We start from the raw sequence: 26,133 nt of genomic DNA, 5'->3' as shown, positions 1-26,133 counted from the left end.
CCTTCTGAAGCATCCTATAATCTCATTTATGAAAAGGAAAGAGTTTTCTTTTCCATTTGAGATGTAACTTCAGAGCCATTAAGAGTTGTAATTCTTAATTCCTAGGCTTAAAATCTATGCGAACACTGTCTTTAATAAAGTTTGCTTTTTTGAGAGGTCTACACCATGCTTTCAGGTGTTTTTTAAAAAAAAAGATTTATTTATTTACTTAATGTATATGAGTACACTGTCACTGTCTTCAAACACACCAGGAGTATACATCAGATCTAGGACCAGCCTCTTCTTTTTAAAATTTATTTATTTCATGTATGTGGGTACACTGTAGCTGTCTTTCTTCAGTCATACCCGTTGTGAGCCACCATATGGTTGCTGGGAATTGAACTCAGAACCTCTGGAAGAGCAGTCAGTGCTCTTTTTTTTTTAAGATTGATTTATTTCATGTACGTGGGTACACTGAAGCTGTCTTCAGACACACCAGAAGAGGGCATCAGATTTCATTACAGATGGTTGTGAGCCACCATGTAGTTGCTGGGATCTTGAGCTCAGGACCTCTGGAAGAGCAATCAGTGCTCTTAACCACTGAGCCTTTTCTTTCTTTCTGTTTTCTTTCTTTTTTTTTTTTTTTGTTTGTTCTTTTTGAGACAATGTTTCTCTGTGTAGCTCCGGCTGTCTCGAAATTCCCTTTGTAGACCAGGCTGGCCTCAGAGACTCACTTGCTTCTCCCTCCCAAGTGCTGGGAGTAAGGGTGTATGCCCCACCTCCTCCCATCTCCAAACATTTATTTATGGAGGTAACGCTCTCCTGGCACACTTGTGGAAGCCAGGGAGCAACCCTATGGGAGTCTGCTCTCTCCTTCCACAGTGTGGGTCCTGGGGATGGAATTCAGATGTCGAGGCTTGACGGCAGACACCTTTTACCCACTGGGCCATCTATGCCAGGCTTCTACGTTATACTGGCTGGTCCCAAACCTCTTCACTACATCCAAGGAAAGGATCTGGTTTTACCTTTCTCATTGTCCCTGCTGAGGACAGCATGGCTCCATGCCTCTGTTGCTGCTGCCACCAATGAAACTTTAAATTAAAAAAATATATTCAGTGTGGCAATGCCCTTGGAGCCAGACTCAGCTGTCAGATCCCCTGAACTGAAGTTACAGGCACCCACTTATGTGGGTCGGGGGCTGGGAACCAAACTTGAATCCTCTGGAAGAGCAGGTCTTAATCACTGAGCCATCTCTCCACCATCCTTTTCCCCCCTTAAATTCGGCTCTTTTTGTTGACTTATGAGTTTCCTCTTTTAAAATGTTACATTTGGGGCTGGTGAGACATCTTAAGCGGATAAAGGCACTTGTTACCAATCCTGATTGCCTGAACCGGGTCACGTGGTAGAAGAGGACCAGCTTCTGCAAGGATTGTGCTCTGACCTCAGATGTGGTACACAAGCTCCCTCCACACACACATGAAATAAACGTAACTAAAATCTAGAAAAACATGAAATAGTGTAATAACTGTTGTTGAAAGTCACAAGGCACCAATGTTGTTAGATGACGTTCGGCACCAATGTTAGGAAAAGGATCAAGAGAGTGGGGGAGGGATATGGCCCATGGAGGTGTGGTGAGGCCTGGAGGCAAGGGAGATGCCTCTGGGAGGCCCCCCCTGAGGAACCAGCCACACGTCAGTATAGTAGAGAGAGAGAAAAACTAGAATCAAGTCACAGTCTCGTTCAAATGCTCGATACTTAAGGAAAAGAGAGCGGAAAAGCTAACTGACACAGCGCTCTCTACGTGAGCACCCTCCACAGAGGTTACCTCCAGGCAAGTGACCGGCCGGCAGTTTTTCCTGTTCCGGTTCAGAGTGCAACCATCTGCGCATAGCTTTACGCGCATACTCGCCCACCCCGAGCACACAAGCACACTGACCCCCTAGGCCTGACTTCCGTTTCCGGGGTGACAACTTGGCTTCCGGTGGCGTGCTCTGAGCGCGCCGAGCTCGCAGGTGCGGCGACCGGAAGGGTCTGTGCTTGCAGCCGGTAACTGGCCGCGGGTGGGAGTGGCCGGGTGGGGTGGGACGGAGGGGAGGACGACAGCGGCTTTGTGTAGGTCGGTGCTAGAACGGAGCGCCTGGCCTCTCGCTGGGCTTCACAGAGGGCGGGAGTGAGAGACACATTTCCCACCAGTCCCAGCAACCCTTCAACTCTCCAGTCAGTATGTAGTTCTTTTCACAGTGGTGAACAGTGTGACACAGTGTAACCGCGTTAACCTCTGTGGCCTGTCTTTTCACAGCATAGGGACAGGAAAGTTGTTAGCTTAAGTCAGAACGCTTTTGAAAGTCTAGTGTGAGGTGTGGACCCCTCCATCACGGTAACACCTATTCAACCCCTTCAACCTACACAAACATTCATACAGGAAGATTGTTTTAACTAGCTTCAGATGTGTCCAAGCTTTCCCCTGGATGCACATCATTGGATCTCGGCATCACTACGTAGTAGGCTTTCAGATCTTTTAAAATTGTTTAGATAGTGGAAGTCACTGCCCACTTGATTATACGGCGGAAAATAGGTACGTCACCCACACACCAAAAGTTTTGATCATTAGTCCAGAATCGTGTTATTCTCATTAAAACCTTCCAACCTTGGGAAAGAGAGATATAGTTTCCAGTTGGAAACTAGGCAGGATTAACTTGCTTTAGGGTCATTTGGACCTGTGAGTGTGGGAGGCAAGAATTCATAACCCCGAACCACTACAGCCTCACATTCTGAATTGCTAAGCTGAAAGGACAACACTGGAGCTTCTTTTCACGTTAGCAAGTATAAGATGGTGCTTACCAACACAGATGACTCTAAGCCAAGTACTGCATGCAGTGGAAATACTCTTGATTTATCTTTTCTCCTCATGAGCCTGTGTATTGCTTGTTTAATCACATTTCACTGCCTGTAACCCATGCCCTTCTTTATGTGACAGTTTTAACTCTGGTATGTACATTGGAATGTGAGAAGAGACTGCATTTTTTTTTTTTTTTTTTTTTCTTTTCTGTATTGCCTTCAGAGACTGTTAGGCCTTTTAAAAACCATTTCCATCATGTCTGACACTCAAGAAGCTACCAGAGAGCACTTGGATATGAACCTTAATGAGAACAAGAAGCCTGCACCCCTGATAGAAAGTGGTGTCAGAAGTGAGGCTGAGCCTCTCCAAGTCACTATTGGAGCCACTGTACCTACTGGCTTTGAACAAACTGCTGCAGATGAAGTGAGAGAGAAATTGAAGTCATCATGCAGAATCAGCAAAGACCGGGGCAAGATATATTTTGATATTTCAGTGGAAAGTCTGGCTCAGGTTTGAACAAAACAGTATTTAAATTTGTTATTTTATGATTACTTTTCTGGTTTGTAGACCTCCCCTTCCAAGAATCCTTTACTTTGTTCTGCTTAAAGTATCTGTATTTTCTGTTGTGTGCTTTGTGATATTGACTAGTTTACTCAGTTGGTGTTTATAATGGCTTTATCATGTCTATTCTGTTCAGTATATTTCAGCATTAATTTACTATGGTTTAGAAGTGATCATAGCATTTCCTGACGATTCAGTAACCAAAATGAAATATGTACCAATATCTATAACACATGAATTTACTTAAGCTGAGGTTTTCCTTTTCATTCATGTCAAAGACATTTTTTAAAAAGATTTTTATTCTTATTTATACGCATTGATGTTTGCCTGCATGTATGTTTGTGTGAGAGTGTCAGATCCCGTGGAACTATAGTTAACAGTTGTGAGCTTCAGTGTAAGTGCTGGGAACTGAACCTGGCTCCTGTGGAAGAGCACTCAGTGCTCTTAACCACCGAGTCCTCTCTCCAGCCCCTTCAAAGGCATTCTTGATCAGAAGTAATTATGCAAAGAAGCAATTCTGCATGATTACAGGTGAGAAGCAGAGGTTAGCAAACTGCCATCCTATTGAAACAAAAGCTACCAAGTTTCTCATTATCACACAAGTGGCATTATTATCTGAAGATTTTTGTTTTTTTGTTTTTTGTCTTGCTAGTGTATCCCAAGCTAGTAGTATATAACATGTAGTAGGTGTGCAGGAAATACTTGTGGCATTTGTTAGTAAGCAGTATTTTCTTGATGCCCTCAGCAGTTTGTGAGGATTGGGCACTGTTGTCATCAGTCATTAGGCTTAAGAACAAAGGTAGTATGTCTGCAGTCATTCCCATGTCACAGAACCAGAACTTAACCCATATGTGCTTTCTCTTTTGTGGGGGAGAGTCTGATATAGCCAAGTTAGCCTAAATTTCACTTTATAGCTGAGGGTACTTTATAGCTGAGGGTACTGTACCTCCAGAAAGCTGGGATTGTAGGCATGTACTGGTATATCCAGCTTTCAGATCCATGGTCTTTGTCCCTACAGTATACAACTAAAAGAAACAAGAGAAGTATGATAAAACCCCACTAGCGTTTCCCTCTTTCCCTTCCCCAGACCAGTGTTTCTGCTTACATGACATTTCGAGCTGTATACTTTTATCTCAGTGGCCCTTCCCAAAGGAAGGGTAGCCAAAGAAGTGGAACACTCGGGATGGGAAAAATGTAAATATAAAATATGGACATGAGGTGCTGTTTTAAGACTATTTTACTTAGTTAGGCATGTTAGCTTACTCCTGTGATGTCAGTACTAGGGAAACTGAGTCAGGGGAATTGGGCTTTTCAGGCAACCCAGAGCAACATAGCAAGACTATCTCAAAAAGATAAAAAAATGAACCAATTTTGTACTTACTTTCTTTTAAATATTTAACTATAGGTAGCTTGTGTTAGTCAAAAGTATTTTCAGAAGTTTGTTTCTAACGTTTGTTTTTCTTCCCTAGGTTCACTGTCTGAGATCAGTTGATAACTTGTTTGTGGTTGTTCAGGAGTTTAAAGATTTCCAGTTCAAAGCTACAAAGGTGAGCTATTCCCAGCATGGTAGTTCGTGGCAGTGTACTACCTGCTTGACACGTTGTCAGTTAGCCTTGCTATCGGTTTATTTGTTTACAATGTTGAGAGCAAAACAAGAGCCAAGCATGTGATTATGCTAAGCCTTTTCACCAAAATCCAGAAATCTCTTTAGAGACCGTCCCAGAAGCTGCTTTTAAAGGTCATTGTTAAGAAAAACCTGAAGTTATAGGGGAAAAGTCTTAGATTAGCTCAAGGGATAGTACATGTGGTTTGAAACTAAAATTGCTTCCAGCATGTGAACAAAAGACAGATAACATTAGCATTCCCTCCAGGTTGCTTTTGTCTTGCTTTAGCTTCGAGTTTTGAAATGGTGCCAAAGAAACATTTAATACCCTTCAGTTGTTGGGACAACAGCTTTGTTCCCAGCATGTGTTTATCATCCGAGTCCTAAACATTCAGCTGCTGTTTAATCTGAAGGTTGCAAACAGACCTCAGTAACACTTCAGGTTTTTTTCCTATATCTCTTTCTGGCCAAGTTTCCAGAATCAAGTGCTTAAAACTTTTCCTTTCGATGTTATATTAATGTCTACTTTAGAGCTAATCTTTCTTAAAGAACTATGGAATGCTGTCTAATTCTCTGTTCTTTATTAATTTTCCATATTATTTTAGGAAGCCAGAGCTCAATGATAAAACATTTTCTTCATTAGATCCTTGTAAAAATTTTTGACAGCAACAAAAAGGTTAACAGAACCCATAGCTCCCCAAAATCCAAGCAACTCTAAAAGAATATCCATTAGAAAATAATTAAAGATTGTATTGCCTACAAAAATAACTTTCAACATCAGAAACATTAGTATTATAATCCTTCAGACTTTTTTTTCTTTAGCGCTGTCCTGGTGGTTTGAACCCTTTGTATCCTAAGTGAGCATCCCAACTGAACCACTTAACTCTTGAGACTTCTCATAGTTACTGCCAACTGAATGATACCTAAAACAATCTTAGACTAGGCAGTTTTTTGAAAAGTTATGCTGCTAAGTATTTGGGAATTTTGAAGGTTAGTTTTATGCATGAATAAATGTTATTGGGCATTCTGTCTTAAATTCTCTTGCATTTAAGTTACCAGACAATATTAAATTCTTGGATTTTTGTCATATTAATTTTTTTGTTCTTGTTTTGTTGGTTGAGTGGATTTCTCTGTGTAGCTCCCTGGCTGTCTTGGAACTTGCTCTGTAAACTAACTCACAGAGCTCTGCCTCTCTCTGCCTGCTGAGTGCTAGGATTAAAGGTGTGTAGCCCCCAGTTCATCTTAAAACTTGTATAGTTGAGGCAGTTCTGCTTTCTAATAAGAGGTGAACTTGATGTAGTACAAGTCTACATGAGTTAACCTTTCAGAGTAGCCTGAGAAATCACTGTTCTTGAAGGCAGAGGAAGGAGGTCATTGTTGGAAAGGTTATCTTCTGCACAGGCACCAGGACCTGAGTTCAGTCCCTAGAATCTGCATACAAGCTGAGCAGGGCAGTGTACGATGAAACTTCATCACTAAGGGAATAGAAGAGACAACCTAGCTGAATGAGTTCCAGGCTGAGTGAAAGGTCTCGACTCTTTGTTTTGTTGTTGTTTGTTTGAGACTTGGTTTTTCTATGTAGTTATGGCTGTCCTGTGGACTGGACTGTCCTCAAAATCAAATCTGCCTTTGAGTGCAGGGATTAAAGGCATATGCCACCACTATTACCCAGCCAGGAATCCTGGCTCACAAAGCAATCCAGCCTGGCAGTGATGACTCATGCCTTTGATCCCAGCAGTGGGAGACAGAAGCAGGAGGATCTCTGAGGTAGAGGCCAGCCTGGGCTGCAGAGTGAGTTCTGGGACAGGACAGGCAGCACTACACAGAGAATCGCTGTCTTAAAAAAAAAAAAAACAAGATGCAAAGCAATCAGGGCAAGACACTAACTTTGACCTCTGGCTACCATACTTGCACATGTATTTGCACAAATATATACACACCAACATGTGCATATTTCACACACCTACACAACTTGTTTGATATAATTTTCAAAGGAAAGAGTAAGGTCTAAGATAAAATTTTAAGACTATGCAAAGGAAATTTCTGTGTATTAACTATGAAAAATTGTTAAGCCCTTCAGGTTATGAATGTAAATTATACACACTCCCTCAGAGAAATCTCATTTTTACTTTTTTTTTAAAGTATGCACATGTATAATACAAATAAAAAATTTAATTTTGTTTCTTGCTAAATTAGCATATAAAACAATGGGTTAAGTTTGGTTGGTCTTGTTTTTTTATTTGTTTGGGTTTTGCTGTGTTTTTCAGGGTGTTTGTTCATAGACAGGGTCTCTCTACAGAGCCCCAGTTATCCTGGAACTTACTATGTAGTTCCTTGAATTCAGAGATCTACCTACCTCAGCCTTGGAAGTGCTGGAATTAAAAATGAGGACCACCACGCCTGACTAACTGGTTTTTTAAACAGTGCCTCCTGTAGCTGACTTTAGGTTTGCTGTTTGGCTGAGGATGGCACTGATCAGGTCCTCATGCCTGCAGTTTGTGAGCACTGGGATTGCAGGCGGCATGTCCACACGTGTTCTTTGAGGTACTGAGGTTTGTGTGTCATAGGCAAACACTCTACCAACTGAGCTACATCTCTACCCCTCAACCTTAGTAGATCACATTATTTTATATATTTGTCTGTTTGTAGTGTGTGTGCACAAAAGTCAGAGGACAGATGGTTAATTCTTTCCTTTAATCATGTGGGTCCTAAGTATCAAATTCAGATAGTCCAGTTTTGTACAGGCACCATACCCACAAAGCCTTGCTTTTAAATATTTTAAAATTTATTTATTTGCTTATTTTTATTTTATTTCATTCTGTTTTTATTTATGTGTATGTGTATATGTGCCAGTGCCCAAGGAAGCCAGAAGAGGGCATTGGACCCCTGGAACTGGAGCTAAGGTGGTTTTGAGCTGCCTGATGTAGATGCTGGGAGCTAGACACAGATCTGCAAGATCAGCAAGTGCCCTCAGCCATCTCTACATCCTTTGGGGGCCATGTTTCTCTTTGATCCCGTTGACACAGATTGAGATAACCTGTAATTTTCAGGGTGGTTCCCTGTTTGGTCTCAGTCTTGGCATATTACTATCATGCATTCTTTTTCTTTTAAATGTCTCTTTATATAATTAAGTCTTATGCACCATGTTTTCTCTTTTGAAGCTTTAAGGGTTTGTTTGTTTTGTGTGTGTGTGTGTGTTTGAGACAGGATCTCACTATGCAGACCTGCTGTCATAGATTCACTGCGTATAAAATAAACTGGCCTCAAATTCACTGAAATTCACCTGCCTCTGCCTCCTGCATGCTGGGATTATAGGTATGAACTAACATATATGGCTTTTGTGCTTAATAGTTTATAACTTTTATATATGTGTTTTTAAACATATTGTGTATATATTGAGTATTTACACAATATACTACAGCTATTAGCTTTATAAACACAAATTGATATCATCTACCTAATTAACTATTTTCTTATTTTTATATAGCCCTGCTATCATTGTAGATGAAATTGTCATGGTTTTTCCTCATTTCCACTCTGCCTTCTGATTTTTTTGACTTTTTTAGTGTTGGCCCTCTAAGTATTCTTTATCAGCTTTTACTTTTACCCTTTGACCTGTAAGTATCAGAGACAAGGACTACAGCATTCTTACATTACGGCATTCCTCTTTCCTATTATGTGCTGATGTGTGACTTTGCTTCTGTTTTATTGTCACAACCCACACCTTGTTTTTATTTCAGTCTTAAAGCAAATGGAAAAGGTGTACTTCTAGTTCTTTTTTTACTCTGTGGCCCAGGCTAGGCTCAAGTTTGAAGGGATCCTCTTGGGATTGTGAGCATGAGCCATTATGTCTGACTGTTTCTTGTTATTTTTTTTTAATAGACTGAGTTGAGAGATGTTTGTCTTTGTATGCTCTGTTAGCAGATGGAGTGTCAAGAACTAGTCTCCTCTTCTCGAAGGTGCATAATAGTCTGTTCATTTGTGTTCATCTTGCTATGTATTTCTCCCTTTACTGTTGCTTTCTGATATTGTGTGTGTGTGTGTGTGTGTGTGTGTGTGTGTGTGTGTAAACAAAAACACAACCTCCAGCTTCCTTGGAAGTCTTTTAGGCTCAAGTGTCTTTTACTGAAATTTCTTACCAGGACATGTCAGTCCAGTTATGTTTTCTGGAAAATACCTTGAAGTATTGTAAATTGGAAATCTCTTAGCTGTTTGCTTTTTCCACATCCTTTCTTGTTTTCAGCTGGTTTCCGTGTGCTTTTCCCTGGTATTTCTGTATATGTGAGCATTCATATCCCTATCTTGTTCTCAGTTTTAGATTTTTGGTCATGTGTATGGGTATTTTCTCTGCACGTATATATGTTTCTGTACCTGGGGTACTGAGGAAGCGGTATGCCCTAGAACTGAAGTTATGGATATTGTAAACCACCATGTGGGTGGTGGCGTCCACAACTGGGTCCTCTACAGGAACAATAAGTAGCCTTAATCACAGAATCACTCTGTAGCCTCTTCCACCTTATTGTTTTAAGATAGGGTCTCTCGGTGACCCTAGAACTCACTGTCACCTAGGCTGGCTGGCGAGAAAACCGCAGGGATTTTCTTCCCGTCTCCACCGCCCAGCACTGAGATTTGAGGCACACACCACCATTCTTGCTTTCTAAACTGAGTGTGGAGGAACTGAACTCAGATCCTCATACTTGTGCAGCAATAATGTTATCAACAGCACCATCTGCCTAACTCCCTGCATTCACTCATTCATTCATTTTACATTTTCTTTAGACTCTGTAAATTCTGTCTCCTGGTGACTCACCTCATTTCTGCTTGTAAGTCTGCTATGAGGTCCCATTTACCAGACATTCTCTCATATTTTCGATGTCACAATCTTTTGTTTGTTTTGCCTTTAAATCATATTTTTAAATAGTGTTCTATGGCCAGTTTTCTGGTGAGTGTTCTTTCCTGCTGGTGTTTCCTTCCCCTGCATTCTTTTGTTTATTTTATGTTGACAAAGTTTTGAACTTTGGAATTTTGAAATGAGGCAGTTTCTCTTGGGCCTGCCATTTGTAAGAGGCTCCTGAGGGTGAGACCATGAGGAAGAGCTCTCCCTGGACTGACTGGGGATAAACAGGTCTTTTCCTTCTCCCTCTGTCCCCTTTTTAAAATTGTTTTATTGAAGTATAATTTTCATTCCACTGAGTGAATTGTTATAATCCTTACTTCCTCTCTGGCCTCATGGCATTAGAGACTTTGGAGTTACTCATGAAGAAAAGCATACTTAAGGAGAGCATAGCCAATCAACTGTAGGCAGAAGATGTTTTTAAAAAGTGAATTTATGTAACGTGCTAACTGCTAGATTGGAGGGTAACATGTGGCCGAAGTGACTGAGAAACTTAGTATTTAATTCTGAAAGGTTTTGTTTTGTTTTGAAACAGTTTCACTGTATCCATACCTAGCCTGAAGCTCACTTAGACCAGGCTGGCCTCAAGCTCACAGAGATCTATCTATGTCTGTTTGGAAGTAAAGGTGTGCACCACCACACCTGGCTTCTCAATCTTTAAGTCATGTAACCACCTGTACTGTAGATGTTCCTATGGGTTGTATAGGTCTGGTTGGCTGGTGCCTGCTCTGTGGATAGCAGTCCTACATATTTCACATTCAAATACTTAACTATTTATCCAGTAACCGAGTCTTTGTTTACTCTTGGAGTACTATCTGGAACCCCATGCACTGTACCACTGAGCTCTATCCCTGGCCCTCTTACTTTTTTTTTTTTTTTTTGAGATATGGTGTTAATATGTTATCTAGGTTGGCCCTTAACCCACTCTATAGCTCAGGAAGGCCTGAACTGCAACCTTTCCTTAGGTTCCTTAGAAACTGGGATTACAAGCCTGTGTCAATAAACCTAGCCTGGCAGCTATATATTAACCACCCTTTATATGCCCCTGCTGTTGTAGGTGTGTGGCCTATATCAAAGGTCAAGGTAGTTAAGGAGTGGCCTTGCTAGTAAGCAAGTACGTAAGCCTAGTAACTGTAGTAGACCGTACTTAGTGCTGTCAATAAAGTCCAAGTGGAAGAGAAGAACTGCATGGGGCAGCACCACCAAGTTTACTTTTTAAAAAGTTAATCATATGGGCCAGGTGTGGTGGTATACGCCTTTAATCCCAACATTCAGGACCCAGAGTCAGTATATTTCTGTGAGTTCTAGGCCAGCCTGGTCTATAGATGAGTTCCAGGACAGTTGGGGCTATAGAGACCCTGTCTCAAACAAAACAAAACAAAAAGATAATCATACTATTTAAAATCTGGACAGGTGACATTTTTAAACTTACAGCTTTTGCCCAAATTCAAAAGATCTGAAAGAAAGTCATTTATCTTTCTGTCTGCTGCCTTCTGTCCACCTGCTTCTGCTTCCCCTTACAGGTAGTTTGTCAATGCTAGCGTAATGTTTATATATACTCACTTACCATTGAAATTGGAATATCATTTTGTTTATCCTTTGGTCTCTATTCTCCCACCATCCCCATCATAAGGACCAGAGTTGTCTACAAGAAAGTAGGCACTTAATTGTTCAGTTAAAATGGTGAGAAACAAAAGGGTTTTATTCTCCATCATTTGCAGGAAGAAGTTCTAAGAGATTTTGAAGAACTGGCTGAAAAGCTCCCATGGTCAGACCCTTTAAAAGTTTGGCAAATTAACACCACTTTCAAGAAGAAGAAAGCAAAGCGCAGAAAGGCAAATCAGAGTGTGGGTAAAGAGACGGCTGACTGTGGACAAGGAGACAAAGCTGATGAGAAAAATGGTAAGAAAAAACTTGCCAACAGCACCTCAGACTCACATATCTTGGACTACTATGAAAATCCAGCCATCAAAGAAGAAATATCAACCTTAGTAGGTAAGGTCTTGGCATCTTGCAAAGATGAAACTGGTCAAAGCCTAAGAGAAGAAACTGAACCACAAGTCCAGAAGTTTAGAGTTACCTGCAACAGAGCAGGAGAGAAACACTGCTTTACCTCCAATGAAGCTGCAAGAGATTTTGGAGGTGCTATTCAAGAGTACTTTAAATGGAAGGCTGATATGACCAACTTTGATGTAGAGGTGGGTTATTAGCTTTTATTGATGATTAAAAAAGATCTGCAATGTTGCTGGGGAGATGGCTCAGTGGATAAAGTGTTAGCTAACCAAGCATGAAAACCTGAGTTTGGGTTCCTAGCATCCACATAAAAGCCAGAGTAAATGTATGCATGTTAACATTAGCACTGATAGTTAGAGACAGGCCCTGGAGCTTGTTGGGCAGAACAGCTGAAATAGCAAGACTCAGGTTCAGTGAGAGACTGTCTCAAAAATAAGGTAGAATAGTAGAAAGATAATGTAAACATGCAGATCACCCCCAAAAGAAACAAACAAAAAATGGTTCTCCATACATTTGTAGAATTGAACAAGATTGTCTGTGAGCCAATAATAGTGTATACCTTTAAGGTCTATACTATGGAAGGCAAATGAAATTATTTAAAGTGTTTGGTATAGTATGTATGAATATAGTAAGTGTTCAGTTGCTAGAACCCAAGTAGTGGCACATGCCTTTAATCCTGACACTCAGAGGCAGAGATTCTTGGATTTTCAAGGCAAGTCTGGCTAATGTAGTGAGTTCCGGATCAGCCAGGGCTATACACAGACCCTGCCTCGCACAACTCCTCAGGTTTCTGTGTCTGTGTATGGCTCTGACCTTAGCATCGCCATGTTCAGCAGAAGAAAGGTAGTCTCTTTTTTTTCAAATCGGAGTTGGGCTCATACACACAGCTTTGCACATAGGGACAAGCACTCTATTTCTAAGCTGTATGCCCAGTCTTCTTGTTTCTAATCTAGTATTTTTCTCCGTTATATGGACTTCTAGATTGTAACTTTACCTAAAATAAACATTCTATCTTAGTTGGAGAGTTCTGCTATTAAACAATAGTGGAATATAATTTTCAGAACTTTGTGTCAGGGTTTTAGGGCTAATCCTCATGTAGAGCCAGCTTTGTTCTTTTTAACGCCAGCTAGGTTTTTAAAACCAAATGCCTCCTGTTAGTTTGATTATCCTTGTGACTGCTGCGTGACTTAGTTGATAATGGTAATTGGAGTTCTTTAAATTTATGGTGGTGTATGTAGGTCCTTAGCAGTTGACATTTTTACCAAGAATTCAATTTTTGTTTCTTTTGGGATACTCAAATCTGGGACAGGTCACTTTCTTTGTAACTTTGTTTTTAATGTCAGACCAGAACAATTCCCCATTCCATATTTTCTTACACAGCTGCCGTGAGAACAAAGAGGCTAAAGAAAACCATGTCTAAAATCTGCAAGGTAGTACAGAAAACAGATCCTGGAGCCATGCTGCCTGGCTAAAGTACAACTTAGACATTCACGTGACAGGGCCTGTGAACTGATGTCTCTGTCCCAGGCTCAGAGGGGTCCATACGAATTGAGGCCATGCAAATAAGATGTGTAGGGCAGGACCTTGCATGTTGGAATGTCAGCTCTTGACCTCTGCCTTTGGTAAGGCTGTGATGAGGACATTCTGGGGAACATTTTATCTTCTTAGAATATTTATAAGCTAGGAAAACTAGGAAAAACGTAGTCATAATCAGAGGTTTAAAACTACTAAGAAAACAAGATAAAAGCAAACGTGGCATGGTGTTAACTCTGGATAAAGGGTATGTTTGAAAGTCCACTGTGACATGTTTGAAGTGTTTTCCAAAAAGAAGCAGTAATCTAAAAAATATATGTAGGCCAAGTGGTGGCAAATGCTTGGCTCCCAGTCTTAGGAGATAGAGACTGGCAGATCTCTAATTTGAAGGCCAGCCTGGTCTACACAGTGAGTTCCAGGCCAGTCAGAGGGCACAGTGAAACACTATCTTAAACAAAACAAAACAACAGTAAAACACACACACACACACACACACACACACACACACACACACACACACAGGACTCCCAAGCAGTGGTCATGTACACCTTTAATCCCAGCATTTGAGGTTAACCTGGTCTACAGAGTGAGTTCCAGGATAGCCAGAGTTACACAGAAAAACCCTGTATTGAGGGAAAAAAAGTTGTAGGAAAAAAAAAAAAACATACATATTTTAAATCTATACCATCAAAATATGTTCATATAACTTATTGATAGCCAGCATATATGTGTGTGCATGTTTGTGTGTATGTAGAGAGTATGGGGTAGGAGGAGCATGTGTGTGTAAAAAGAATAAAATATTTTAAAATTAAATGAAAATTGCATGTTTACGATTTCATTTTTGTTAAGTCTAAAAAGTGATACAACTAAGTTATAATAGTAGTGGTTAGATTAATGGTCACCCAGGAAGGAGACAAAGGGAGCTTTCTAAAGCATACTGAATATAGGTTAGAGCTCACTGAAGTATATATACCTCTGGGCTCATGGTAGATAGCTTTGGCACTAAGGCTGCTGGCTTGAGTTCAGTTCCTAGGATGTATGGTAGAAGTTGTACTCTGATCCCCATACCCAAGCCACATACAAACACAAGTAAGTACACAAACGGATTTTATGTGCTGTATAGTAAACATGGAAAGGCTAACTCTATCAGAAAGTTTGTATGGGCTGACAAGATGGCCCAGCAGTTAAAAGAACTGGCTGCTCTGTTGGAGCATACCAGTTTAATTCCCAGGAGCCAGATCATAAATAGCTTGAACTCATCTGTAACTCCAGTTCCAAGGGATTAAATACCCCTTTCTAGCCTCCATGAGCACCAAGTGTTCATGTAGTACACAGATACACATGCAGGCAAAACGTTTGTGCACATAAAATAGACATTTTCTAAAAAGGAAGTTCTGTGTGGTGGATGTATGCACAAGCCATGCTTGACTTCAAAACTCAGGTCTTCATGCTTGATAAGCAAGTACTTTTTCCACTGACTCACCTCAGACCCAGCCCCGAATAAGACAGTTGTTTTGTTTTTGTCTTAATTCAAAAAGTCTTAATAAGGCAGACATGTATCTCTTTCTTGTGATCCAAGAATTTTTGACGCAGAGGCAAGAGGATTGTGAGTTTTGGTCCAGCTAGCCTGTCTAAGAAATTCAAGCCAATCTTGGCTGCAAGGTTCTGTTTATTTTATTCATTTAAATTTATTTATTTATTTTGTTGTTGTTTTGTTTCAGACATAGTCTTTTTATCTAGTCCTGGCTGTCCTGGAACTCACCGGTTGGCCTTGAACTCACAGAGATCATCTACCTGCCTCTGCCTCCTAAGTGCTGAGATTAAAGCACTTCAGAGGCAGTACCGCAGCCAGATAGATGGCCCTAGGTTTTTTTTTTTTTTTTTTTTTTTTTTTTGGTTTGTTTGTTTTTTAAAAAAATGTCTTGTTAGTAGGTGCGGTTTGAAGACTGTCGACTTTCTGACTTCCTTGTTTGCTTCTAATTTGATATAGGTTCTCCTGAACATCCACGATAATGAAGTCATTGTTGCTATTGCACTGACAGAAGAGAGTCTCCATCGAAGAAATATTACACATTTTGGGCCTACAACTCTCAGGTCAACCCTTGCCTATGGGATGCTCAGGTAACAGCAGGTTTTGCTGTTCATGTAGTAATGAACACTTTGCTTTGAATTAAAACACTTATTTTCTAACAATTAAAAAAAATTCTTGGTTAGAATTACAGTTACTATTTTCTCTTTAGCATTCACCGTTGTCAGCTTTTGGTCCAGAAAACACCATGTGGATGGTTTATTAGTGTTCCTGATTAGAATGTGAGAGTGGTGGTTCTGTGTGTCTTCAGTGAGGAGCTGTTTCTGTTGAGAAAGGATGTGCTTTCTTAGGCAATAGAACCAGTGCTGCTGTGCCTTATTTTTATGCACTGAAGCAGATGAGATCCTTGTGGTGTGTGAGTGCAGAACTTGTTTGCTGAGTGCTTGGCTCACACACCACACCCCATCACCCATAGTTTTAAATGTGATACTGGCAGCAACCTAGGGTTCATATTGGGACTTTGAGAAGTACAAGGCAGGCAGCCTGCCACTGTTGTCATTCGTATGTTCTTGGTTTTTTTCTCTCTCACATAAGTCTTTTTGCTTTCCCTACACTTGAGATTTCAAAACTGCAAAATGGGCTTGACAGGGGACACCCAAGATTATTCATGTGCTCAGTTTGTCAGCACATATACTGAAACTAAGGCAGTACAGAGATTAGCATGACCCCTGAATAAAGATGACAGAAAGATTTGTGAACTGTTCCATAGGAACAAGAAACAAAAAGAAGAAAGGTTTACTCATTCTAGAGAGATGGCTCAGAGGTTTAAGAGTGTATGGTACTCTTGCAGAGGACTTGAATTTGGCTCCTAGCATTCAGGTTGGTAAATAACAATGACCTGCAACTTCAGCTCTAAAGGATTCAAACCTCTGTTTTCTGTAGGCACCAGCATATATACATACTTAAAAAAAAAAAAAAAAAACAACAAAAAAGTGGTGACTTGAGCTATAGAGATGTTAATAGTTCTTGTTTTTCCAAATGACCAGAGCGCAATTCTAGGCTCCCATGTCTGGCAGATTACAACTGTCCTTAATTCGAGCTCCGTATCCTCTTTCAATATTCTGTTTTTGGCCTGTGCATATAATTTATACCTATTAACACATATGTGTAAATAAAACATAAAAATATTTGTTAAAAGTTTTTGTTTATGAGGACTGAATGCAGAAACATAGACAGATTATCTTATTCTATACAGTTCCTGGCATTCTCTAGTGAGTTATATAATTACATTTTTTTCCTTTTTAATTTAATTTTTGCTTCCTCTTTTATCATGATCATGTGTGATTTTATGGTTCCTCACAACTGGGACACATTAAGTTAGTAACAGACAACTTTAAGAGAAACACTCCTAAGCTTCATTCACTGAACAGATATTTATTTTCTGCTTCCAGTCATGATTATAGGAACCAGCATACAAAGAGTTATTTGAGTGCTAGTATTAAAATATTAAATAAAATAAAAAAATAATAACTGGGCTGAGGAGATAGCCCAGTGCAGTTTCTACACAAGCCTGAACTCAACCTCCCAGCACCACTATTGTCAGTAGTCCTAGAACCGAGAAGGCTGAGGCAGGAGGATCCCTGGGTCTTTCTGGCCAACTGCTCTAACTGAATTTGAGCTCCAGGTTGTGAGGGATTTTCTTGAAAATGAGGAAAAGAACAATTGAGAAAGGTGCCCAGCTGCGTGTAGTAGCACACACCTTTAGTCTCAGCACTTAGGAAGCAGAGGCAGGTGGATTTTTGTAAATTCAAGGCCTGCTTGGTCTACATAGTGAGTCCAGGACATCCAGAGCTCTATAGAAACCCTCTCTCAAAAAAATCAAAATGAGAGTCAGGGGCTGGGGGGTGGGTACATGTCCAATGTTGATTTCTGGTTTCTGGCCTTCACATGCATGTTGGCAAACACAAGTGTACATATACATGCACATGAAGGAATAATTATGCTGAGGATTGGGGTGGTTGGAGAGATGAGCAAAGATTATACCATATCCACAGAAAAACCTTGAAAGTATCTAAAGAAAAGTAGAAACTATGGGGCTAGAGAGATGGCTGTTCTTCCAGAGAACCTGGGTTCAATTCCTAACACCAACATGGTAGCTCACAACTGTTAATAACTTGCCTCAAGGGACCAGATGCCCTCTTCTTGCTTTGACAGGCTGTGGTCACATGTGATGCAGATACATGTGTGGGCAATACTTCCATATACATAAAGGCTAAGAAGTATAGAAACAGATAGTGGAAAAAAGAAAGACTGCTTTTCTGTCTCCTAAAAGCTTATGTGTTCTTGCTTAGCTCACCTGTGCACTTGCTGCCCGTCATTTGAATGCATGTACTTCAGTCACACATGACTGGCTCAAACAACCCAGAGCTACTTGCTCTTTATATTCCACATTCCTAAGAGGATTTGAGTGACATAATTTGATCAAGTGTCCAATCCTGGCCTATTAACAATGGCTGGCATTACAGGCTTGCCCAAGAATCTGTTTTATGAAGGAGGCCATTAGCATGCATGGTGCGGGTCCCAAACAGAATAGAAAAGATTTGATCAGATGAGACTTAGTGACCTGAGGACTGGTAAGTAACATTTAAAGCTATTCACAGTGACCTGTGGTCTTGACTCTTCTTATTTTTGTGTCCTAGGAAAAAATGTTTCTTTCTATCATTTTGTTTGTTAAATGATAATAGGGTTGCTTAAAGCATTCAGTGAAATAACAAGTGTATAAACTTAAAGCAATTATTTTATGTTAAGGCCTTTATCTCCACGATTAAATTCAAAATGAAAGGATACTGAATGTCTGGTTGTCAGCAAATGTCCACTAAAAATCTTACTGCTTCAGCTTCCTGAGTGCTATGATAACAAACCAATCAATATCTCTTTTCTCCTCACCCCCAAAAGCCTTGAACACATTTGATGAGTGCTGCTACTTAGTTCCAGCCCCAGGCTGACTTTCAAATGGTAAATTGATAATCCTTCATGCCAGTAGGCTCTTGATTCTAACCTTCAGGAATTTCTATTGTGGAAGCCTCAGTTTCTGACCGATTTTCACATGTGCTGAATTGTTTTCTTCCTCCAGGCTATGTGAACCTAAACCGTCTGATATAATAGTGGATCCAATGTGTGGAACAGGGGCAATACCTATAGAGGTAATAAGACTTCTTTATTTTTACATAAGCAAGTGATCTGTCTAAAATGTTATAGACCTATCAGGCAAACTGATTCCAATGAGGAAAAAAACCCCAAAAGTTTGAAAAAAAAAATACTCATAGGTTAAAACTTCTATCAAACCATTGTAACCATTTATTTCAAACAGCCAAGTGCTATATGATATAGTGAAATCTGAATCACAGAGGAGCTGAGATAAGCCCTGATAAGCCCCCCCCTTCTTTTCTGTAACAAAAGGATGAGGCACTAGATTGAACATCAGATGATAACTAAAGGGATCATAAACTGGAAAAAGGTGGTTTTCACCTCCACATAATTAGAGGTTCCTGGAGTGAACAAGTTTAGTTATGAAAAGGAAAAACCACAGTATTGTAGCTCAGTGATAGGGCACCTGCCTGCATGCCAGACAGATGTCCTGGGCTTAATCTCTAGCACTGCAAAACAAAACCAGAAACAAACACACTACCTATAAGTATTCTTTATGTTTGTATTGAGATAGGGTTTCAGTATGTAGCCCTGGCCAGCCTCAAACTCACAGAGATTCACCCATCTCCTCTAGGGCACAAACTACTTGGTCATTTTACTTTTTTCTTTCTTTTTCTTTTTTTTTTTTTTTTTTTTTTTTTTTTTTTTAAGTATTTTAGGAAATTTGACAAAGCTACATACCCAGTAACCATAAATAATTTTCAGAACTGCCGTCATATTCACGGTAGTCCTCCTACTTGAGCCTCTCCCATGTACTGGTATTACAGGCACGAGCCACACACAGTAGAAAAGGGTTCTTGTAGGAAGAGAACCTTACGGTTGAAGCACATCACCTATACAAGAGCTCACAGTAAAGTCACTAACACAGTGAAATGTTCCAGACTATACCAAAGGCCAGGGAAAAGAAACTTCACAGAAGTACCACAGATTGTGTTGAGTGGGCAGAAATTGGAAAAATGAGCAAGCCCAAAGCAACCCACAAATGGAAAAATAATCCAGAGTGTAATTAGAAAATCTATGGTCTGACTTTGATCGGGAGTTAAAATCCAAGAGGAAAATGGCAATAGTTTGAATGTTCCACTAGTGATGGCTAGGGAGTGACTAATGCTTGAGATCTGAACAGGGTGGTGACTTATTATAGGCAAGAATTCCAGAAACAACTGTAGTTGTCCATCATTCAACTATGACTTATCTACGGAATGGCAGGTAGAGTGACCATGGGTCAAGAAACGTGCAGTCAAAGTAGACATCAGACCAAAAAGGGGGAAAACCACACTGAGCCATTTCAACATAAAAGTAGGCATGAGAGTACCAATGTAGAAACTAGAGCTGAGACATGATGGAAACTGAAGAAGGGTTTTTATACAGATGTTGTCCACTAAAGTATCTAATACCTGTCCACTTGATAACTGTTCTAGAATACACTGATATTTACAAGGAATATAGCCAGAGGTAGAAAATTCATACTCTATTAAGCATTAAAGTAATAGTTTAAAAAGGCTGGCAAGCACAAACCACCTGAGAGACTTTTACTCAGTGAGTTCCTATCCCTGCCCACCCAGTTTCTGGCATGCTTCAACATCCCTTTGTTTGCAGTCATTGTAGAATAATAGACTAGAATGTCATCACCCTCAAGGGTCTGGGCAAAATACAGTTATCAAGTGCTGTATTTATCATGCATGCATGTCAGCATGGCAGAAACTGCACCATACTATGTCATCCCGTTTCACAAATGTCACTGCTTGGCATTTATATGTTGCTGACATTTTTTACTTAACTACAAAATCTCTTCAGATTTTAAAAGCTAAACTCATCTAGGTCTAGTTAGTTTGGTTAACTTTAAGAAAATCATGTTAAGAGAATGCAGTTCCTTATATGTGCCATTGGTGGGTAGGGATAGAATACTAGACCTATCTGGAAGGAATTGATGGATTACTTGGAAGGCGGAGGTGACAGACGTAGTTTAAAATGAGCTAAATCAGCAATAGAGGTGTACAAAGTGCTTCTAGGGCTGGCATTGATGCCATAGTGGGTGACACTGGAGCCACATTTTTAGTGGGTGAGAGTTCAGCAGGCAGAATAGGGAGGTCATTTCTGGCAAGGAAGTGAATGGCACTTGATGCCATGTTACTGAGAGTTGGCCATAGTGACTTCCTCTTTTCATTGTGGCATGTTTAACCAACACTCCTGTGTCATAGGGGGCTACTGAGTGGTCTCACTGTTACCATATTGCTGGGGACAACAACCCACTGGCAGTGAACAGAGCAGCAAATAACATCTCATCTCTACTGACTAAGAGCCAGATTAAAGATGGGTAAGTTTAACTTCAAAGATTGCCTTGCATCTTTTTGTGTCTTTCTCCTTACTGACTTGGAATTATCATTCATCCCCAGTGCTTTGTGGCATCGTCATAGCCAAATGAACAGTGCGAGAAGACACCATCTAGCCTATTAAACACTATGTATCATTTCCATACAATTTTCTTTATCCCTTTTTGTTCATTATTTTTTGTGTCCTTTTCCAAAATGGTACAGTGTGGTATAGATTTTATTATTTAGATAAGGAGCATGCCTTTACTCCAGAGGCGGAGTCCCAGGAATCAAATTCCATTTGTCTGGCTTAGGGTAGATCCCTTTGCCAGCTGGGTCATTTTTTTGGCCTTTTAGACACTTTTTTACATGTAAGCTCATTTTCCATGGTACTTTCTTAAACATACATCCTTTGAAAACCAGTCTTAATCATTTAAAAATCTTGTATTTCAGTTATGGATATACTTCTTCCTATATTACTTTAACATTTCTTTTTAGAAAAACAATATTTAGAAATTCAGGCTGAGGTTGTTTTGTTTTTAATTGAGTTTATTTATTTTTGTGTGGACATGTGCGTAGGGGTTAGAAGTCCAACTGAAGGATTAGATCTCTCCTTGAACCACATGGTCCCTGAGGATCAAGCTCAGGTCATCAGGCTTAATGGACAATGCCTTTATTTGCTGAACCATCTCATTAGCCTGGGACAATATATTGAAATATTTTTCCTTTGTCTCTACAGAAAAACATCCTGGGGTTTGCCCATTGATGCTGTTCAGTGGGATATCTGCAACCTCCCACTGCGTACTGCTTCTGTGGATATTATTGTAACAGATATGCCATTTGGAAAAAGGTAGAAACTGGATTTTTATTTTGTAAATAGTGTGTGATTTCACGTGTTATTTATTGTACTGTCTTCTCTGTCAGAAAAACATACCATAAATCATTTCACCTACTGTGCCATTACATGATCCTATTCTACCTTGTAGGCTGAGAAGCACTTGCTTCTTGGGACAGATTTCTACTCAGTGGTTTGTCTTCAGTGAGATAAGTTATAGTTGTAAATAAAAAGTTCTGATAGAAAACTATGTAAACATTTGAATAACAGTTTCCTTCATTGGCATAGAATACTAAAGCTCTGGCCTCTAAAAGAGGACTTCATATCTTAGATTTTCTTCTTGTCTCATGTAAGAAACTACCTGTTTACCTTTTGCAACAGTTTATACTTAACCTTCTTTTATAGGATGGGCTCCAAGAAGAGAAATTGGAATCTATATCCAGCTTGCCTTCGTGAAATGAGCCGTGTTTGTAGACCAGGGACAGGTAGAGCTGTACTGCTTACTCAGGACAAGAAATGTTTTACCAAGGTATTACTACACATGAGAGTTAAAATCACTCATCTTCCTGTTTGTACACAATATATATGTCCGGTGCCCTTAAAGAACAGAAGAGGGTATTGGAACGGACCCCCTAGAATTGGAGTTATAGTTGTAAGCCACAATGTGCCAGAAACTGAACCCAGATTCTCTGCAAAAACACCAAGTGCTCTTAACTTCTCAGTCTACTTTCCACCCCACCACCCATAGTATCTCTTAAGTGGAAAAATTTCAGGTTGTTTTAGAAACAGACTGGTAACCTAATGACTTTTATGGTTTTTGTGTGTGCCAGGCATTGTCTGGAATGGGACATGTGTGGCGGAAGGTCCATACAGTCTGGGTGAACATCGGGGGACTTCATGCTGCAGTTTATCTTCTGAAACGCACTCCTCAAGATTTTGTTCATCTTTCAGATCAACATGGAGGAAGAGACCCTCCTTGGTAAAGCAAAGAATGAAGACAATTTAGCGGTATTTGTAGTTCCTAACACTGGAAATGTCAGCATAAAGAACTTGCTTTGGGAGAAAAATAACAGAAAAGTAACTCGGTATTACAGGTTCCACTGCTTAACTACTCCAGTGTTTTATTGTCAGCAAGATGATTGTAATTGTGTTTCTTGAGAAGCCTACATGGCTTGCCTTCTAAGCTTCAGAACACTTTAGGCCATATCCTATTGCTTGTGCAGTCTACTGTTCTATGGTTTAAATTCTTTATATCATCTCAGAAACTGAAGCATCCCTGAAGACCTACAGTTTAACATCTGCCTTAAAATAAATACACACAACCTAAACAGGGCAAAGATTCTTTGTATGACTATTAGTACTAAGACATTGCTAAGTAGTAGAAGCATCAGTAGATGAGGTACGGGACCAACAAGCCTAATTAAAGGAATTTTTCTTTTAGTATACCCAAGTGTTATTTTCTGAACTTCTCCCCATCCCCAAAGTGCCTGACAGTCTTTGGGGGTGGGGGGAGCTAATGTATTGTTAAATGAAAATGTAAGCTGTACTGCTTACTCAAGGTACCACAGGAGTTAAAATCACCTTCCTGTTCGTACACAATATGTAGGTCTGGTGCCCTCAACAGAAGAGGGTGTTAGATGGACCTCTTGGGAGCCCTGCTATTCCTGCCTAGCTTGTTCTGTTCTTTAGTTGTACTAATTTTTCCTCAGGTAGTTCTATGGGAAATGAAATGACATTACTTATCAGTTCATTAACAGTGCCTCCTAAAGCAATCCCTGTTTGAACTTTATGGAAAGTTATTTTGGAGAGTCAGCTTATAGTCTCAGTGTGATGTTTCTATTTAGAATAAAGGACACAGATAGTAAGTACTTCCTTTGAGAACAGAATCCACATTGGCACCATAGTAGCCAGTGGCTTTTTGGAACTACTCACTGGAAAATGAACTGAGATTATGAAAGTTCTAAAGGTTTTATACTCTATAGATAGGCAATTTTGCGATTGACAAAAATGCATTGATTGACATAAACTTAAATTCCCATTTTTGACAAACCATTTAAACCTCAAACCAAGGTGATCACAGAGGCAAGATGTACAACCATGGTTGTCTATTTTTGTCATCATTGACCAAGTTCCTGCCAGTAAGCATTTAATATTTACTAAACAAATGAACTACTACTTTTTATGCTAAGTTCTAAGTTAATATACCAAGTTGGTGTGTGGTTCTCAAGTATATAAAAAAAATTGACTTATTGACTTAAGACATTGCAACTACAGTGGACAGTGTCATCTTTATCTCTGGTTGGTAAAATTTGCTATTCTGGTTGCCAGAATAGGAAATAAGAGATGAAGTTTTTCTTCCAGACAAGATTTTGCCACATAGTGCTGGCTGGCCTCTGCCTCCCAAGTGTTGGAATTACAGAGATGAAATACCATGCCAGGTGAAAAGCTTATTTCTAAATTGTGTGTGTGCAGGTGTGTGTACCAGTGCAGGTGTCTGTGGAAGCTAGAAGCTGGAGTACTGACAGTCTATGAGCTGCCTGGTGTAGATGATGGGGTGTGAACTCAAGTCTTCCTCTAAAGCAGCCTGGGCTCCATTGTGACCTTTTTTTGTTAGTTGTTGCTGTTTTTGCATCAGGGTAAAGTTCCTTTCTTGTGAAGATGTTAGCCACTTAAGGCACCAAGTTCTTCCTACCTGCTTTCTGTGACCCACTTAAAAAACCACATACTTTTCTCAAGTAAAACCTCCCACTCCAGTGTGCTCACTACCAGTCTTTTAGGCTCTTTCGGAGTTATTGAGTGTTCACCAGGTACATCTTCCTAGGGGTCATTTCTCAACATTAAAAACCTAATCCTTACCTTTTCCTAAAATTTTGAAACAGTAGCCTTAATCTTATTTAAGATTTTGGGGGGGGGGGTGGTCCTCCTGTTTAAGACTGGACCAGGGATGTAGCTCATTGAGAACACTAACCCAGGAGTTTGAAACTGAATTTCTGGGTTAAAAGGCTCAGATGATTGATGTTCATCTTCTGAATTCAATTGATAGTTGGACAGCTGGAAATCAATGTATCATGGAGTTATTATTATATACATCTTCTAGAAGTTGGTCCAGGTCTATTTTGTTATGACCAAATCATTAGAGTACAAATTGGTATACTCCTAACAATGTACAAGTTCCTCCAACTTACCTCAAAGTTTGAATTTAATCACACCTGTCAGCAGTTCACAGGTAACAGGCCAGCCTCTCTCCCTTCCTAACAAAAGGGCTGCAATTCTGTGACGACCCAAACTTGTCAGTCTTCCAGAAGGATGTTTTTGAAGTGTAAGTGCATGTCCCCCTCTTTGGTTTACACCACAGATGAGTGGCAATGAACAGTGTGCCAAGGCACTACCTACTTTGTTTTTCACCATTAGGGCAAATGTCCACATTAATTGCTCTGGACAAATGAACAAATTAAAAAGTCGTTTCACACTTTGACTATTTTAGGACATAGGTTTATTGCCAAGCTTTCACATAAATAAATACAAGCATAGTGATAAGTCCAGCCACATTTGTAAGCTTCATCCATGAATTATAGACTAGTTTATATCTGTGGGAAAATCTTTAATATAACAAGCTGTTATACTGCTCAAAAACCACTCTGAGCATTTCTTTTCATCTGGCAGATACTCAGCAATCATCTATTTCTCAAATACAGCAAGTAGCCTGTTTCCCTTCTGAAATACTTCAGCTTTTTAATTTTTAGTTCAAAGCTTCTGACAGTTTTATGAAACACGAACAAGGCTGCATTTAAAATGTCCAATACAACACTCATTGGAATGACTCCTTTTTAAATGACCGCATAATATTGCTGGTGCCAACACTATTTAAAGTTAGTATGTTGCAAAAGACATACTATATTAAACACTCTAAAAAGACTGTACACATTTCCAAAGTTTCTTGATGAACATTTCCACACATCAGTTTTATATATTAAAACACATGTTAGTGTTAGTAGAAAAATTAAGCATCTTAAAAAATTAAAATTACAACTGTCATTCATAAATAAGTTCTATCCAATGTTGTGGTTTTATAATCTGGAACTTTGAGGGAAATGTTCAAAACATTTTATGATAATAAAACACCTTTATCCTCATGTACAAGAAAAACTACAAGACAATCACATAACACACTGCATGGATTAGGGAAGGTGTAATTTAGTAGTTTTAATTCATACAAAACAAATACCTCCTACCTAAACTACTTTAGAAAAAAAAAAAATCCAAACTGCACAGCAGCATTTAACAGTGAAAGTATCATCGAGCCTTTGCTTGCTTCTGAGAACGTAAAAGAC

The 26,133-nt window shown here is 39.7% G+C and overlaps 1 protein-coding gene across 1 annotated transcript; it reads left to right on the top strand.

Moving 5' to 3' along the window:
• The first annotated feature begins 1,978 nt into the window (after positions 1-1,978).
• Positions 1,979-23,206, top strand: THUMPD3 (THUMP domain 3 tRNA guanosine methyltransferase). The gene is given in 11 exon segments (XM_080914085.1): positions 1,979-1,991; positions 3,041-3,328; positions 4,849-4,926; positions 11,598-12,074; positions 15,413-15,543; positions 18,585-18,654; positions 20,857-20,972; positions 21,707-21,817; positions 22,208-22,331; positions 22,633-22,764; positions 22,766-23,206. Coding segments are annotated over 10 exon segments (1,689 nt in total). The 5' UTR covers positions 1,979-1,991; positions 3,041-3,073; the 3' UTR covers positions 22,961-23,206.
• The last annotated feature ends 2,927 nt before the right edge of the window (positions 23,207-26,133 follow it).

This window comes from Micromys minutus (genome assembly GCF_963924665.1).
Source record: "Micromys minutus genome assembly, chromosome: 3".
NCBI lineage: Eukaryota > Metazoa > Chordata > Mammalia > Rodentia > Muridae > Micromys > Micromys minutus.
This window is presented reverse-complemented; position numbering and strand designations above follow the sequence as displayed.